Source organism: Sinocyclocheilus anshuiensis, unplaced genomic scaffold, assembly GCF_001515605.1.
Source record: "Sinocyclocheilus anshuiensis isolate Anshui unplaced genomic scaffold, SAMN03320099.WGS_v1.1 scaffold284, whole genome shotgun sequence".
NCBI classification, from domain to species: Eukaryota; Metazoa; Chordata; class Actinopteri; order Cypriniformes; family Cyprinidae; genus Sinocyclocheilus; species Sinocyclocheilus anshuiensis.
The window spans coordinates 2,226,947-2,245,824 of record NW_015554266.1 but is presented as its reverse complement, the minus strand read 5'-3'; the positions used below and the strand labels follow the sequence as shown (position 1 = coordinate 2,245,824).

Genomic DNA, 18,878 nt, shown 5'->3' with positions numbered 1-18,878 from the left:
TCGGGGAGAGCGGGGTGAGTTGAGCCAGTTTCATTTATGGCGTGTTTAAAGCAAGCACATGACAGTAATGGGTCCAACTTGAACATTTGAACATTTGAACACTTGAACATTTTCACCTCGTACTATATCAAAGGAAGAGAAATTCAATAAAAATGACTTCTTAAAATCTATGTGTGAGCCTTGTGATGGAAGGGCATTCATCCAGGGAGTTTCCCTACCTGTGGCTCAAGACGCTGGGTTAGGATCCAGCTCCCTGCTACCCTAATAAGGACAAAAAGTTCTGGATAGTAGAATGGATGGATGTAATTGACCTTACAGAACTGGGCTAATAGTACTCAACATCCAAAATAAATGTTGCAGGCAAATACAATTTCATAAAAAACTTCAATGGCCAATTTTTATAAACAAGGCCTATTTAAAATTTTCAGAACAAAAGCAAGTTCAAAACACATAACAAAATAAAAAAAATTTGGTCTAAAATGAATTAAATATAATGTAGAATTACAGTAAAATGATACTTTATAATCATAAGAAGGTGTGAGCCACTGACTCAACTTACCCCAGGACTTTTCGCTCAAATTACCCCACTCCTACCATTTTAACAAACCATATATATATATATATATATATATGGCTTGGTTCAAACCTTAGATTTTGATTTTATATTAAAAAATGTTCCAAATTTTCCCAGAGTAAAACATTCATACAACTTAAAAAAAGATTATTTATTATAAATACTACATACCTAATCTATATTTTATTATTATTACTATTATTACTTTATTTTATTTTTTTTTTACTATAAATACTAAATATAAATGACTATAAAAGCTAAATTATCTATAATATGGAAATAGTCTGTAAAGCTATCCTGTATGTGTTTTGCACATCAAGTGAAAAATATAATTTAAACTTTTTTTTTTTTTTAGACAAACTGAAACAGGTTTAAACCAGACAAATATGTAGAGTTTTATGGAGAGATCTCAACAATGTCTCAAACTGTGCTCAGATTTTCCAAGATGCCAAATTCTGCAATCAAAAGAGCTCAGTATGAACTCAGACATACTCTTTATGTTTGTTAACAATTGCTTCATTTACCTCTATTTTTACTTCTTTTAAATTATATACATTTGACTCATTCATTTTTACCTATTACTTGAAAATCTGAGACAAAGTGATTCTTAAATGAAACATAATTGGGTGAATTCAACAATGATCCTGACTTGGTCACTCAACTAAAAACTCTGGCATCATAAAAAATTAAAGGACTGAATAAAATGCTCAAAGTAATGGTTTGTATTTGGTTGCTTTCTCCAGTTAGTCTCATAATAACATTGAGTCCAAACTGTGGGCCCAGTTTTGTTCTCTGTAGCCATGGTTACAGTGGCTTTGTGGCCGACCCAATCACATGTCAGGTGAAATGCATGTGAAACCGCCGTCCAATGAGAGGGCTTTCATCAGTTGAACGAGATATGCTGCCAAATCTTAACTGGAAACTGCTGCTGCAGTTCTGCAACACTAATTAGACGGCAGCCATGACAATGAGTGGCAGGCCAGGCATTAATATTCAGTCTGATTCACTGATGTCAGACATTGAAATGATTGCATTGAAGGGTGTTAGAGAGGGAATGACAGTGAAAAAGCGGGAGGGATGGAGACAGCAACAGACAGAAAGACGGAGACATGTATTAACACACTTAATTCACATTCTTATACTACGTATATACTTCAAGTATGCATTTAGCTGGTTATAGGAATGTATATACTTTTAAGTACAAAATAATAGTCTACACCAATATTGGGACATGTAACCATGCTATAAAATTATGCCTTGATAACTCACACCCATTTGTTTACAAATTAGCATCTAGCTAATTCCATCAATTAAAAGTCAAGATGAAAAACAAATATTATATTTACTTTCTTAATGCATGTTCCTGGTTTTATTCTATTAAAAGGAAAACAATGTAACTTGCATTGCCTCTGAAATGACATGTTGTCACTGACATCCTCGTTTGTCTCTTTTCCCCAGACAAGTCTAGGCCAGGATTTCTAAGTGTGTTGGGGTTTTGGCTTTGTTTTACTATTGTTTTCATACTTGCTTAAGGTAATGACTAAGAAGTAGTTTGACCAATAGTGTGCAGGCATTGCACATAATCAACCAATCGCGGCGTGTGAGAAAGTGGGATCTACAAAGAATGGTCAAAGCAAAATGAGGACTGTAGAGAGCACATCTGTATGGAAAACAAAGCTAAAACCCAGACAATTTAGAAATCCTGGCCGGCAAAAGAGGACGTATGGTCACCATATTTTAACCTCTCCTCACCAAGAGACACATATTCACCATCCAATCAATGCCTGGATAAAATAAAATCATGTCCTTTATTTTTCCCTTATTGAATATCCAGTTTCATTTGTCAAATTACAGAAGTAAAACGTGTAGTAAATGCCAGTTCAAACTGACTTTTAAAGTTCATTATATTTTCAATTAAAAGCATACATCACAAACCATCACAACTCAAAAATCCCCTTGAAAAATTGAACAGCCTGAGCACTTTTGGCCTACTATTCTACTATAATATAATATGTTACACACTTATTCTAATTCAAACTCACATTTCGGATGGATATTATGGAAATTGAGACAAAGTGAGGGACAAAGTGAACTAGACAGATGCATAAAACCAACTGAAATGGTGAGTATGGAGAAAAAGAGGGGAGTGTGTGCTCTGTTGTTCCCAGCGTGGGTGTGTTTGGCACATGTGGAGTGCAGTGTGTGTTTTCAGTGTGTGCGCAGAGCTCACGCTCCCACCTCGACTTTAAGCATTCCCAGCTGCGGAGAGTGAGAGAGGGAAAGAGAATGGGAAAAAGAAAGCAGTTCTCCAGAGAGGTCATCCTGGAATGGAATCGATGGTACAGACATTCTTCAGGACCCTCTGGAATGACCCTCTTCCTGCTGCGATCCCATTGGCCGAGAGCCGCGTGTGGAATGCACCGTATGCAAAGCTCTCAGCACACACAAAGTAACAATTGTTCACGTCTGCAGAAAAGAGCCATTGCCAGAAAGTACAGTCGTAACTCTCTCCCTCCATCTCTGTCTGTTTCTCACTTCCATTATATTCATCCTCTACTTTCCCTGGATCGTTCTGTTTCCTTCTGTTTTTGTTATGTGTCTCAAGTCTTTCGTCCTCCTTTTCTCTTTCACCACATCCCCTAATAATCCCTCATCCCATGGTCTCTGTTTTATTTCTTTCTTGTTCTGTCTTTCTGACAGCTTAGGGACATGATGTCAGCCGCCGGCGGCGTGTTACGCCCATGAGATCAGCTCAAGAACACCTTCAGATTCCACATTACATAAACACAACAATATCTGACCTTTAATATTTAATCACATCTGTGTTCAATTCATTTCCGGTCCCTTATCCCTTCTTCCAACTCCTCTCCTTATTTTTCTCTCTCATCTCCCCTTGTCTCATAGCTTTTTCTTTTCTTTTCTTTTTTTTTTTTTAGGTCAAAGTTTTTATGACTTATCATCAGGGGTGACATCATAATATTTGATCATAATGTCACCAAGGTCCCACTTAAGGTTTTGAGCCAAATTATCAATTCTTTAAGTTTTTTTTTTCTCTTTTCTTTTTTTTTTTTTTACATGTAAATGCGCTAATTGTTGGAGATTTTAACATTCACGTTGATAATACAAATGATGCATTAGGACTTGCGTTTACTGACCTAATAAACTCTTTTGGAGTCAAGCAAAACCTCACCGGGCCCACTCATGTTTTAATCATATGCTAGATTTAATTATATCGCATGGAATTGATCTTACTGATATAGATATCGTAACTCAAAGTGATGATGTTACTGACCATTTCCTTTTTTGCTTGGTTGGAACAGCAGCTACGCTAATTATGTCTCTGTTTGTTTCTCTGTTTCTGCCACGGAATTGACATCCGTGGTAACTAGGATTTACACAAGCTTCAGTCTGGATCCAGAACACCTGAGAAGAGATGATGCCAACCCCTCAGAGGACCTCAGATGATGCCAACCCAGAAACAACATACAGAACTACCAAATTTTGCTATAAGTTTGATTGCATCATATAATAATTGCTGTTAATAGTGTTCATCGTCTGTTTGATTACGTCTTTAATTGATTTTTTCCGTACATTTCTGCCATATGTACATTAACTGACAGTCACCACTGATAAGCTACCACTAAATATTGTAGAAACTTAATTTGCTGTAAAGTTGCTTTGCAACTATTTGTATCGTGAAAAGCTCTATACAAATAAACTTGAATTGAATTAAATGTAAACACCATTTTGCTTGAGTTCAATGTAGATTTAACATCCCAGGCTCATTTGAAATACTTGTTTGTGGTGACGTTCCTGCAACACCGAAATTCACGTTCTATACGTGTTGGTGGCCATGTTTTTATTCAACTTGGTCTCATAAAAATACGTACCTCTTGGTACTTTTCTGCAACACCGTTTTTACGTACCGTACTGCACGTTTTGCCGCAGTTTCAAAGAGAAATGTCCACTGAGTGGCGCTAAAACACGCGTTCAATATGTGAACCCTGGTACGTTTTTATTAAGTTGATATAGTTACGTATTGCTGTGTTTTTATTACGTTTCTTCAGGTACATTTTGCGACGGTTCAGAATTCAAATATCCATGGACTGTCGCTAAAAGTTAATGCTCTATCGTGTTGGAAATATGGCCTACACCAAACCCAACCCTAAACCTACCCGATAGTGTTAACAAATGCAAAACTGATATAAACTGTTTTGTCGATCCGTAGTTACACAGGATTCGAACTGGAGCTCCTCATCTCTTAAGTACGTCTCCGTACTCCATGAGCTACCGAACAAACCTACCGTCTATGAAAACCCATAGATATGAAGCTGGATATGTGCGATGCTAACGTTCAAAAGCATCAGTTTTCAAATCTTCCAGCATATTAAAATTGTTTTGAAGTCATAACATAATATTCTTCAAGTAACTGTGCGAAAATTACACTTTATTAATCAAACCTCTGTCAATTTGTGTGAAAAGGAATAAAAGGTGTCGGAGTTTTACTGCCTCTAGTGTTCATTTATTTTGGAAACTGCAGTGATATGTACTTACTGGTACGTAATTCGCGTCTCGCGAAAAAAGTGCCCCAGGTATGTTTTTGCCATGAGACCAGGTAGTTTTTATTACATTGCTTCAGATACATATTGTGGTGGTTCAGAATTAAAAGGTTCATGCTTTATCTTGTTGGAAACAAGATAAACCCAACCCTAAACCTACCTGATTGTTACGTATCCGGTCCATGAATTTCCGTCTGCTAGCCATCAGAGGTCACCCTTTCCATTTCATTGACTCTCGCACTACACACTGTTGCATAGCACCCCGGACTACATATCCCATCATTCATTACACTGATTGCACACAGCACTGATTGCACAGCACTGATTGCACACAGCTGTTTCATATCACTCACTCACTATTTAACACTCAATCTCACTCCTTTCAACTGCCGAGTATTGTTTAGCATTTATCATTGTGATAGCTACTTTACGGAGCTTGCTCTAGCTTGCATAGTCTAGTCATCGTCTTACCTTGCCTGTTTCCCTGGTTCCTGATTCTTGCCACGTATCTTGGATTGACCCTTTGCTTGCTGTTTTCGGACTGTGTTTGCTCCTCGCCTGGACTTTTGCTCACATTTACGGATTACCCCTCTTGTCAAGCCCTCTGGATACTGTTCGCCGATCGAAGACCCACGCTAGCCCTAGGATTATTCTTGTGTCTTGCCCGCCATATACCTGTTTGCCATTGTTCGACCCTGCCTATGTTTCTGACCTCTTCTGCTTTCAATAAAAGCTTGCACATGGATCCGCACGTCTCACGTCTTGTCAGCCCCGTAACACTGATAGATGTGACACTAACATTTAAAAGTATCAGTTTTCAAATCTCGCAGCATGTTAAAATTGGTTTGAAGTCATAATGTAATATTGTGCAATTAATTGTGCGAAAATTAGGCTTTCTTAATCAAAACCCTGGCCCTGTAAATCATACTTTGTGAAAAGGAATAAAAGCTGATTTTGAGATTTACTGCCTCTAGTGTTCATTTCAACTGAAAACTGCAGCAATTTGTCTGCATAGGTACCTTTTTTTGAGTTTTGCAAAAATGTAGGTAGAGGCATGTATTTCCAACTGCCCTTTCGTACAATAATAACATCTTTGCAAAGAATCACAAAAAATCAGTGCTGAAATGTGCTGCTCAAACTGTTAAGATCAAATTAATATCCACTCATTTTTTATGTTAGGAGTCTTCAGAAGGATATGCAGAGTGGAAGGTGCTACACACTGCCAAGCAAAGCACAAGATACAGCTGGTCTCAACCTCTGACCGCAAGGCCACAGACTGCCTGAGTCTGTTCACTGACTGTCTAGAATATTGCATATATTGCATGTAAATTGTATACAAGAAAACTAAAATGTCCTGAAAAAGCACTTCTGGAAAAGAAGTAATTACTGGATTTGCCAAAATTTGGGATTCAAGGTCAAATCTTTATTTGAGGCACGTTGTACCATTATTTGCATAAATTAAAATGTTCCATGTTCGTCTACAAACAAACAAACGGTTGGTCACTTTACTTGTTAATCAGACAGTCTCTTCTTCACCAAGTGGGCAGTTCTTGGCCTGAATAAACTGCAATCTTTATGGTGCAAGTTAGAAGTCTGGCTACCTGAGTCTAGGTTTAGTGGACTCTACCACATTTTACTCTAATCTTTAGTTGGTCTGATGTTTAGGGGTAATTCATAGTTTTCAGTCATGTGATTTGTGCACAGACCAAGAGGGCAAAACATCTACAGAACTGCAGAACAAACCTGTCAATTTTCCATCTGTTCAAGCCATGATTATTTAGATTAAAAAAGTCAATAAACTGCAAGTTTTAGGCACTTGTGATCCATATAGAGCACCCACCACAGTATTTTAATGTAATATTTAATCACTAAAAACAGTGGGACATTCTAAAATGTTAAAAAAGCTTTATGTGCCCAAATGCATTAAGACAGTGGTATTAAAAATCAAAATCAACCTTACTGATGATGCATACTATATACAGGCATGCAGATGAACCTAGAATATAAACACAAGATACTAAATTGCATGGGATTTCTACGGGAAAATGCTTAAAGTGAACTGGCGTTCATATTTTGAATTCATCTGCATAGTATGTTTTATATATACTGAATCCATCATGTGTTCTTTTATCCACCTGTTTGACATTGTTGACATTACAACGTTGTAAAAGTTCAGAACGGCTCAGTTTCAATAAACAGATGTTTTGAAGGAAGTATTAAGTTTTGAGTTCTGTAAAACCTGATTCCTCCACGATACTGTATGACACCTTTAAGGTTAGACACTTTCCCTACATCAGAAATCAGCTGTGAAGCATTTGATCTCAATCACTGGAATCAAGTTTGACCTAGCAGGAAGTAAGGTTTACCCCAGCAGGAAGTAGAATGCCTGCTGTTCCTCTCCATACTCAGCTGTTGTAGTGTAGCTATAAGGACAGCACTCTAGCCAAGATAACTGAGTTATCAGGAGGTATTTTTCATGTGAGGTCACCCATCTCAGCCTTAACACACACGCACACGCCGCTCCACACTGGATTTGAGGGAATGAGACCTGAACTCACCTTCCTGGTCACGGCCGGGTCAAGATAACTCTGCAACTTGTGGATGTATGTGTGAGGAGGATTCTTCACCTGGAATCGTTCCTGGAAAAGAGAGATGTGTTCATAATTTTACTGACTTTAGAGTATAAAGTCAGTAATTGTCATATTAGTTCTAGGTGTGTGAGGGATGTGGTGTAGGTTTATCCAATTTGTGGGTCTTTTTTGAGTCACAGATAACAATAAATCTGAATTACAATTAATATTCACATAATGTTGTCCCAATTAACAAAAATGGCTGATCAATTTAATGTTGATAATGTTGATGTTTATTAAGCGTTTCTGATATCCTAGCATTCATTGTGACATTATTAAAACATGTTCTTACTCTTATAGAGTGATATTATTTATGATACGGATTTAGACCGTATCATAGTACTGAGACTGCTCTCAGTACATCATCTTCAATGGAGTGTTAAGGATCATGTGCGACTCTGCATTGTTCACTTCATATATAGGAGTTGAATTGCTAATTTTGCAATGACCAAAGTACTGTAGTGTTATTTGAGACAATTATAAAGTTATGAGAGAGATTGTTCACAGTGCACATACACACATTAAAAGTATGTGAAACACCTCTTCAGAACAAGTTCTGAACACAACTAGGAAACAGTAAACAAAAAAATACAGTTTAACAAATCACACTGATATGTTAAATAATATCAGTCTCTGTGTGATCATAAAATTAATTCAGTGGACCTATTATCACAACTCAATGCATGGCTGCAAAAAAAATAAATAAAATAAAAATAATAATAATATGGCAGTATCCTCTCAGCTATGTTCCTTCTTAGAGAGAAATAATATCTCTGAGGATTTCCAGTCAGGATTTAGACCGTATCATAGTACTGAGACTGCTCTCATCAGAGTTACAAATGACCTGCTCTTATCATCCGATCGTGGGTGTATTTCTCTATTAGTGCTACTGGATCTTAGCGCTGCGTTTGACACTATTGAGTAGACTACAAAATTAGGTTGGCATTAGTGGACTTGCATTGTCATGGTTCAAATCTTGCTTATCTGACCGCCATCAATTTGTAGCAGTGAATGACGACATATCATATCGATCAGAAGTACAGTATGGAGTAACACAAAGCTCAGTACTAGGACCGTTGCTTTTCACACTTTACATGTTACCCTTGGGAGATATCATCAAGAAACTTGGTGTTAGCTTTCACTGTTATGCTCATGATACTCAGCTCTATATTTCTTTGCGGCCCGATGACACATACTAATTCGCACAACTAACGGAATGCATAGTTGACATAAAAAACTGGATGACTAGTAATTTCCTACTGCTATTTTCTGAAAAAAAACCCCAGAGGTTTTAATTATAGGACCAAAAATCTCTGCATGTAATAACCTAAAACACTGTCTAACACTTGATGGCTGCTCTAATTACTTGAATGGTTTAGCTCCTCAGTAATGGAACAAGTTCATATAGCATTATAGTCCTTCACGTCCACTGCGATCTCAAAGCTCTGGCCATTTGATAATACCTAGAATATCAAAATCAACTGCTTGCAGCAGATCCTTTTCCTATTTAGTGCCCAAATCTAGATTAAAGAACCTTTAACCTGGCATACACATAACACACTATCACATTTCTATAATTCAAATTATTTAAAGGATTGTTAGGTTGCATTAATTAGGTCAACTTGAACCGGGAACACTTCCCATAACACCCTATGTACTCGTAATATAGTAAGAAGAATGGTATCTACGCTAATATTAGTCTGTTTCATTCTTATTCCGAGGTCACCGTAGCCACCCAGATCCAGTCTGTATCCAGACCAGATGGTGGATCAGCATCTATAGAAACGACCTCTACAGCCCTGAATGTCAGCGGAGACCATGTCAACTAGAAAAGCCCCAGAGACAGATCCCCTGCGAAGACCTCTTCAACTAAACGGCCATTGGGACAAGACCACGGAAACCAGACAAGTTCTCTTCACTTGTGTTGCAGCCTGGAATTAAACCACGCCATGCTGGTTTCGTCTGGCCAGAGGAGAACTGTCCCCCCGACTGAGCCTGGTTTCTCCCAAGGTTTTTTTCTCCATTTCTGTCACCGATGGAGTTTTGGTTGCTTGCCACTGTTGCCTTTGGCTTGCTTAGTTGGGGACACAATTTCTGGCAATATTAATTGTCGGCTTGATTGCACAGATACTATTGCAAGAGAGCTGAACTGGATGATGACATCACTGAATAATCCATTAACTGACTTTAACTGAAACATTTTTTGTTATTGTCCTCTTGCATTATTGACAAACTATGTTTCTGTTTAACACTGTAAAGCTCCTTTGACACAATCTGTATTCTATAAAGTGCTATATAAATAAAGGTGACTTGACTTGACTATTTTTATGACTTTAGACTACAACTTTATACTAAATTGTGTCTACACTACTAATTAAGGTCCTCCATCTCAGTGTAGTTCATTGGTTGAACATAATTTAATTAGAAGTTGCCCTAAAAGATGGATGCAAACTGCATTATTTATTTATTTATGAGCCAATACATTTGTTTTTTAGAGTTTAAGAACTGGGTTGACAGATTAGGGTTAGGGTAGCACACTGCTCGAAATTCTCCTAAGAGAGATTAGTCAGCATTCAGACTAAACTACTATCAACTGGCCAACAGTGTGAGGACACAGATACTGGCATTCAGTCAAACAAATCAACATGCGTTTGAAATATTTGCTAAATACACGTTGTAAACACCATGATCCAAGCAAATATATTTTTTGCTCATTAACAGTATTTTACATTTTCTACACAGACTTACACAGTTAAAATGCAAAATGTAATTGAGGGCAGGTATATCAACATAAGTCCACAAGTCTGTCCGTGTGTCCATAATCTTGTCAGTTGTGTTTAAAGCCTGGCTCACACTACAGGAGTTTTAAAATCCTAACCGATTATGAAATCTGGTTGCAGCACACACATAAGGAGAATCTTTGCAGATTATCTTCACTCAGATCTTAAACATGCACACACTACAAGATTTGAAAATCGTGGTGCATTACACACTACAAGATATTAAGATTATCGTACCAGAGGGAGCGCCTCACGTGATCTCACGCAGCAGATCGTCATTTCTATTTCAGTGATGTTTACATATGTTAGCTAGCTTGCTAGCAGCTTTCTGCACTCACCCCATACGTTCAAAACTGAGGCGATTTCACCCCAGCGCATCTCCTTCTCCTTACAGTTGTGATACGTTTTTGACACATTATACAGACAGTTGTGTTACTACAAAACTTCAAGAAGCAGTTTAAGCCGTCTCCACTATCCAATGGAGCCGTACAGCAGCTGTTTTGCGGTGGCGCATTGGCTATTGAGAAAGTAGGCTACTGATGTAATCATATAGCCGTCGTCATCCCGATTTAAATCCTAAATATCAAACATGTTTGATATGATTGGGGCGGCCCCAATTTGTGTATGAGCAGATCGGGAGGTGCAAGATTCAATCGGTGAATGCCTCACATTACCAGATAATCAGTGCCGAACGCGGGACCGATCGAGGTGCTCGACAAGATTTTTGCTCCGATTCTCGGGAGGGGAAAATCGGGGCTAAAAATCCTGTAGTGTGAGCCAGGCTTTAGGGCAGTGGTTTTGAGTCTTGTTCCTGGAGCGCCAAAGACAATGTCCATTTTGCATGTCTCTTTAATCAAACACACCTGATTCAGATCATCAGCTCATTAGCAAAGACTACAAACCTTACAAAGGAAGTGCTACAGAATTTAAGTAAAAATTATTATTAATCATTTTTGATTAAGAATGATTATTTTAATGATCATTATTAATAGTTTATGTATAATAAGTATACATACTAATAATTTTAATATATACTAAATCAAATGTGTATTCCATTCTCTCACACATTTGGATGTTTTCCTTGGCAACAGCCAATCAACAGCAGCACATAACAGGAAAGAGGAAGAGACCTAGTTCCATTCAAAACAACACAAGGCCCCTGCACATACACAACATATCAGTCACTGCTATCACTTTGACACTGAACATGTGGCCGGTGTGTGTGTGTGTGTGTGAAAGTAACACAAGAGCAAACCTCTTCTTAGGGTCTGGAGTGTATTGTATGGAACAGAAGGGTAGAAGTATGAGACAACATAGCATTTTTTATACAGTAGTTAGTATAAAAAATGGGCAAGCGTATTTTTCTAAGTTACAAAAGTGCTATACAAAGCACACCTATTATTATTGTTACTGTTTTTAGGGTAACACTAGAATACGGAACACATTCACTATGAACTAAGAGTTTTCCCTCAATAAACTGCTAATTTGCTGCTTATTAATAGTAAGGTAGTTGTTAAGTTTAGGTGTGGGGTAAGAGATCTAAAATATGGTCATGCAGAATAAGGCAACAATATGTGCTTTATAAGTACTAATAAACAGCCAATATGCTAGTAATATGCATGCTAATAAGCAACTAGTTAGTCGTGGGAATTGGTTCTTAAAATAAGTTGTTAGCATTTTTAGTAACTTGATCAACATGGCAGGTCATGTGATCTCAACATACAGAATAACTATCAGCGAGGTCACATGATGGCCAGTACAGTTCACCATTTCTGTCAATATCACTGGTTGGATGGGACAAACACAGTGGAAGATGAATAGAAAACAAACAACAGACAGACGAGTTGTGTTGTCTTCATGAGAACACGATTGAGACAATATGTTATGTCTGCAGGGCCACAAGGTCACCTGATGAACAAACAATGACTCAGTGTAGTACAGTGAGCCCACACTTGTTCTAATGAAATGCATGGTAAAACCTGAAATACATGACTGGGACTGGTGGAATTCATTTCCATGGGGCACAATATGTGGCACCATGTTAAAGTTTAACCATAAATTAAAATTATGTGATCATTTACTCAACCTCATATCGTTTCAAACCTGTATGACTTTATTTCTTTAGCTGCTAGCTGAACTTTACTCTAGATGAAAGACTGTGAGAATGGAGGAGGTAAGAGAACGAGAGAATGCATTACCTGGTCACAAATGAGTTCCCATTTCTTCTCATTGTCGTACTGCCGTAGTAATCTTGCTTTGTCTGGAGGCAAGTTCATTGAGTTCTGTGTAAAGACACAAAGAGAGAGTGAAGTTAGGTTAAACTCCTGCAACTTCCACAGCTATCAGACAAACAAGAGTGTCTCTATATGTTTACTGGAGTAATGACAAAAAAATAAAGAATGACTTATAGCAATGCACATCTCACAGATTCAACATTTAAGAAGTAAAGTGTGCTTTAAATGCAGTGCAGTGAAAAATTAGCTGAAGTTGAAGAATGTGTGTTTGTCTGACCCCTTAAAAATAAATTCACCCCATTTATAACAAACTCATAGTATTAGAAAAAATGACTGTGTGTAAATTGTGCAGGTTCAGCAGAAGAAGAGGAGACACATGGGGCTGTGTGTCTGCTTTGCCAGCATCTTCTTCCTCTACAGACAGCAGCGAGAGCTGCTCAACTCAAGAATTAATACTGTTATAAAACACTCCCATCAGTGTGGAAAGAAAAAGTCATCAGGGGGCGGATTCAGAAAAAAATCTTAAGAAAGAAGTTAAGAAAGTAAAAGCAAAAATTGACTGTTAGGAACTCGAAAGAATTTAAGAGCAATTCTTGAAAAACATTCTTAGGAGCATATTTTTAAAAAATGAATTGAATGACAGTAGACCTGAAACTGGTGCGTCAGAGAAAGGAGACATGCAAAATGTGCAGTGTTGGGGTGCCTCAAGGACCAGGGTTGGGAACCTCTGGTGTAATACAACAAACTCAATACTGAGAAATCTACATCCAAGTCATTTTTAAACCTTTATTTAAGTATCAAGCTTCACAATCATTCAAATGTAAAGGCTGCAAGATGTGTTAGTTTAACAACATTGGAAACTGGAAATCATTTGGTTCATGTGATATGAAGGAAAAGAAAAACTTCAATAGGCGAAAGCTGCACGTTCTCATTGAGGAAATTATTATTGCAGGGAAGACAATTCTCCTTGGGAGGCTGATTATATCAGGATGGAAAGTAGGAGGTGTACACATGGGAACAAGTGGCAGAGGCTGTTTCAGCTATGACAATGGATTATATAAGTACAACCCTGAATGCATAGAAATCCCTGTCCTACATTTCTACATTTCTTCTTCTTTTCAATAATCTGTTACACTTAGATAACAGACACAATACGTAAGAAAATATCTGTTGCTCCTTTTGTATAATCACGACACACTAATCAAGTCTTGTACTTCTTTCTTTTCATCTTTCATTTATTTACTTACTTACGTATTCATTTATTTATTGTCAAAAGCTAGAACTAGGATCTAGTATTTGAAAAAAAAAAAGTATACAAGATTTGGTCCTATGAACTCTTCACTTTTTTTTCACAGTCTCTATGAAGAAAACGAAAGGGATATATAGGCTAATTCCAGAACCAAGTCCTTTTTAAAAAGTACAGTAGGTGATGCTCTATAATCAGAGAAAATACATAACTTAATCAATCCAAGACAATTTTCACTACAGCAGTTTTACTAATGCGCTGTTGCTTAGTCTTTTTCAATAGGGAGTGACTTTGTGCTGGCCTGTGGAGATGTTTATGCTCAAACATACAGACCATCTGCACATGTGTGCGCTCAAACTCCAAACATGTGCTGAGATCAGGCCTCCACCTCTTACACAAGCACTGTCCTCTACGTCTGCCCTACTTTCACACATCTGCTGCATGGAACTCCCCCAAAATACTGCAGTCACCAGAGCCCCATCCGTACCCCACCCTTCAGAGTCAACTGTACACCACCCACCCCAACACAAACACATGACTCCCTCTCCAACCGTGTGCTGATGCGAAACTAATCCAGCGCTGTTAAATGACATCTTAATTTGGAAAAACCTGTGGTACGGGAGCCATACTGTTTATCTGTGTGCGTAGACGTGGGCTGCTCTTGTTGTTATTTCTCTGTAGGTTTCCAGAGCAGGGAGTCGCTTTAAAGTAGACGGCTATGTTGTGTTTTCCAGCCTCAACACAGCAGCTGTTGGCCAGAGGGAAACCCAACACTTAAAATCTGATCTATACGCACAAAAGCAAGCCATTGTAATGGTTCTGAACATTGTTTCAATAGCACTTTTTAATATGAAGACATTATCTCTGTTCTAAAACCTAAATTGAACTGCTTGACTATCAACTGCCTAGGCATCTGCCTACTAATGGAGCATCCTAACTGAAATCGAACCTCACAAGTGACTGATTTGAAACACTCTCTCTCTGCACCGAACACAGAGTACTCCACATGTGAAGCATGCAAGAGATTTAACTCATAACTCATTCCAATAGAGTTAGCCATTAGCATGTTGCTAAGCTAACAGTGCGATACATGCCACACACACATATACATTTCTATTAAATGCAGTTAGCTGAACTTTAGAGTACTTTTTGACCCACTTACATGTAAGTAGGACTTAAGGACATCATTATATGTAATTTTATAATTACTTATGTTGCCAGCCAAAGTGTACTGTTGAATGTACTAAATGCATTTAGGATAAATTAAAATGTACAGTTGTGTGTCATGCATTTTATTACATATTTGTAATGATGAAGTTGAACTCCATTACATTTAAAATATCATAACTTTAAATGTAGTATCAAATAACACACTTTACGATTTTTAATACTTAAAGTTCACTACAAGTGCACATTCAATACAATGAAGCACAAGTCTGTATATTAAATGCTACCCACTAAAAAACAAACTACAGACAGATTAAATGTTAAAATGAAGAGCAGAGAGAACAGAGAGGAGCTTCTCTTTCTCTCTGAACAGCAAAACACATCACTTCTGGTTCTGTGCTTGTGGACAGACATGCTGATGAAGGCTGTGTAATATGATATCGCTATGACAACAGAGAAACCTAAATCTAATCTGCAAGGCCATATGTCTGACAAATTAAATAAAGATCTGCAGACCGATATTTGATGGGCAAAGCCATATGCTGGACAAATACATGTGTTCGCAGAGCTGATCAACCATGCCAGTTCATGCCAAGTTCAAGTTTTACAAAACAACCCGCCCAACCTACACAGGAGTAACACCTTGATCTATCTTTAATGTTTCAGAGACACGCGATGTACGATTCACTAGAATTCCTGGTGAAACAACATATCCAGACAGGGCAGATTATTTGTTATATTTGATAGAGTTAATTATATTTCCAAATGTAGAAGCTTCTGAGGCCTGCAGATGGATAATTAGACAACCGCCCACAGCCCGCTCACTGACCGTCTGATGCATATTACACACCAAAACAAGAGCTGGGCTCAAACCACCAATTCCAGTCTTTCAGGAGGTATGTAGGTTTTTATATCTGTGAACTATTCTGCACTATTTATTAGGTTTAAGTGGATAGAAAATCTAATTACAAAGTCTGAACATATTTATTACAATTTTTTGTAACACTTTAATTTAGGGACAAATTCTTACTGTTAGCTAGTTGTTTACTAGCATGCATATTACTAGCATATTGGCTGTTTCTTAGTACTTATAAAGCACATATTAAAGGGCTCATGGGATGCCCATTTTCCACAAGTTGATATGATTCTTTAGGGTCTTAATGAAAAGTCTGTAGCATAGTTTGGTTAAAATTTCTCAATGGTAGTGTAAAACAACACAGTTTTTACCCTGTCAAAAACAGCTCTGTTCATAGCGAGCTGCTTCCTTGCATGCCACTTTAAATGCAAATGAGCTCTGCTGACCCCGCCCCTCTCTTCCGAGCCGCTCTCTGAGAAACGGTAAACTTTAGCCACATTCATCGTTAAACTCGCTAACTAGCACATTATTAGGAAATGCGATTTGCAAAGATTAATTAAAAAACCTTACACTCACTTCTTCTGGAGGTGAAGCTGGATCACGAATGATTCGCGTGAAGATAGACGCATTTATGTAGATTGGGGGCGCATTCCCTTCAGAAACAATGTAATCCTCTGCATCTTCAGCGGCTCTGATATCGGGAGTAAATGACGATTGCTATATTCATTATTACATCCAACAACAGAACACCTCAATCGCTTAGGAGTCATTCTTGTCTACAACTGCTCCGGCGGTGAAACAATAGGCCGTTATTGTCTTCCATTACCCTTCAAATTGTGCAAATTGAAAATACGCCTAATGGACAGGGCCGCATTAAGACCTCACTGGGCCCCGGGGCTATGACTTACTGCAGGGCCCCCCATCACAATAATGATATATATAGCTTAAAATAGGATTTTTATCCAATCAAAATTTTTTATGCATTGCAATTTCATAATTCTTGTTACCAATTCCAATATCTCAAAAAAAATTAAAATAAAACAAACTTACCGAAGACAAGTAAACAGTCATGAATTTCAATAGAACAAAGAAATTGACCTACAAACACTAGATCGGGGGCGCATTCCCTTCAGAAACAATGTAATCCACTGCGTCTTCAGCGGCTCAAATGTCGGGAGTAAATGATGACTGTTATGTTCATTATTACATCCAACAACAGAACACCTCAATCGCTTAGGAGTCATTCTTGTCTACAACTGCTCCGGCGGTGAAACAATAGGCCGTTATTGTCTTCCATTACCCTTCAAATTGTGCAAATTGAAAATACGCCTAATGGACAGGGCCGCATTAAGACCTCACTGGGCCCCGGGGCTATATATATAAGTTATTAAAGTGGAAATCAGTTTACTAAATAATGTAAACTTGACTGACTGCTTCACTTCCACTTTAAGGTCAATTTTGATTTCATGTTGGCTCATACCAGGTGTAAAAACTGCCAAAAAGACACAAAGAAAGGATGTTTTGAGAAGAAATACACTGAAATCAGTGCCATTCATCAGGCCTCTTTTCTCTTTTTTATGTCTTGGTAACACAGCACTGTGAAAAGGTGTTTGGGGCTGAGAATAACCATAGCAGATATTTCTGACTCTGGCACGCCAGCACCTCTTTGTTCCCTTTCTCTCCCTGATCCCTGAAAAAAACAACAACACAGACGTGCGACGCACAGCACAATTTACACATCCACATCAGTGCACACAGCAGGGGCAAACACTGGCACACTGCTTAAACAGGGCAGTGCTTTTAACCCCTCAGGGTGTGCGTGTGTGTTTGTGGGGTAGAAGACATACACACATGATTACACAGATGTTCATCACATCACATACAAACGTTACATTTGTACAGAGCAATTGTGTTTGTGTATGTGTGTGCTTAATGGAAGAAGGTTTCTTTCTTATGTAGAGAGCTTTAACACCTTGCGATGCTGGGTTTACAGTCTACCACATCATTACAAAAACGATCGCAGTCTCAGTGTGCCACACTCCACACTCGGCACACTGTGTGAAATTTTTAGCTCTCTCCTCACCTTCTTAAAATACTCAAAACATTTCATTTTCAAACCATCCACACCTTTTAATGGCAGCTGACGTACTACACCCTAGAGAGCAGAGGTGAGACATTGAAAAACTCTCACATTCTCAGCTTCAGAGGATCCTTTTTTATTTTTTCTCTCAATACAGATAATAAATAGATGACTGGAGTATTGCCCACCATTGCTATATAGAGGTTGCTGAGTTTTTCTTAATGTGCTACTAGGTGGTTGCTAGGGTCTTCTGGGTGCTAGTTCAAAAGTGATTAATGCAATATAATGTAGGCAGACATTAAGACCTCACTGGGCCCCGGGGCTATGCCTTACTGCAGGGCCCCCATCACAATAATGATATATATAGCTTAAAATAGGATTTTTATCCAATCAAAATTTTTTATGCATTGCAATTTCATAATTCTTGTTACCAATTCCAATATCTCAAAAAAAATTAAAATAAAACAAACTTACCGAAGACAAGTAAACAGTCATGAATTTCAATAGAACAAAGAAATTGACCTACAAACACTATACGTATATACTGTATTTGGAACAATAATGGTAACCAAACTAATTAATAATTAGAATAATTTCTGTGCCCCCATGACTTCCATAGTATGAAAAAAAACACACTATTGGAGTCAACAGGGACCAGAACTTTCTGGTGGTTACGAATATTGTTCAAAATATCTTCTTTTATGTTGAGGAGAACAAAGAAATTCATACAGGTTCAGAACAACTTGAAACTG

General features: G+C 37.9%; 1 protein-coding gene across 1 annotated transcript in view; it reads right to left on the bottom strand.

Moving 5' to 3' along the window:
* The window catches only part of LOC107671284 (formin-like protein 2), a 93,612-nt gene that overhangs the window by 41,187 nt on the left and 33,547 nt on the right, over positions 1 to 18,878 (bottom strand). The window contains exons 2-3 of the mRNA XM_016464177.1: positions 12,742 to 12,825; positions 7,692 to 7,772 (exon numbers count right to left, since the gene is read on the bottom strand). Coding sequence (XP_016319663.1) covers positions 7,692 to 7,772; positions 12,742 to 12,825 — 165 coding nt within the window. The remainder of the gene's footprint in view (positions 1 to 7,691; positions 7,773 to 12,741; positions 12,826 to 18,878) is intronic.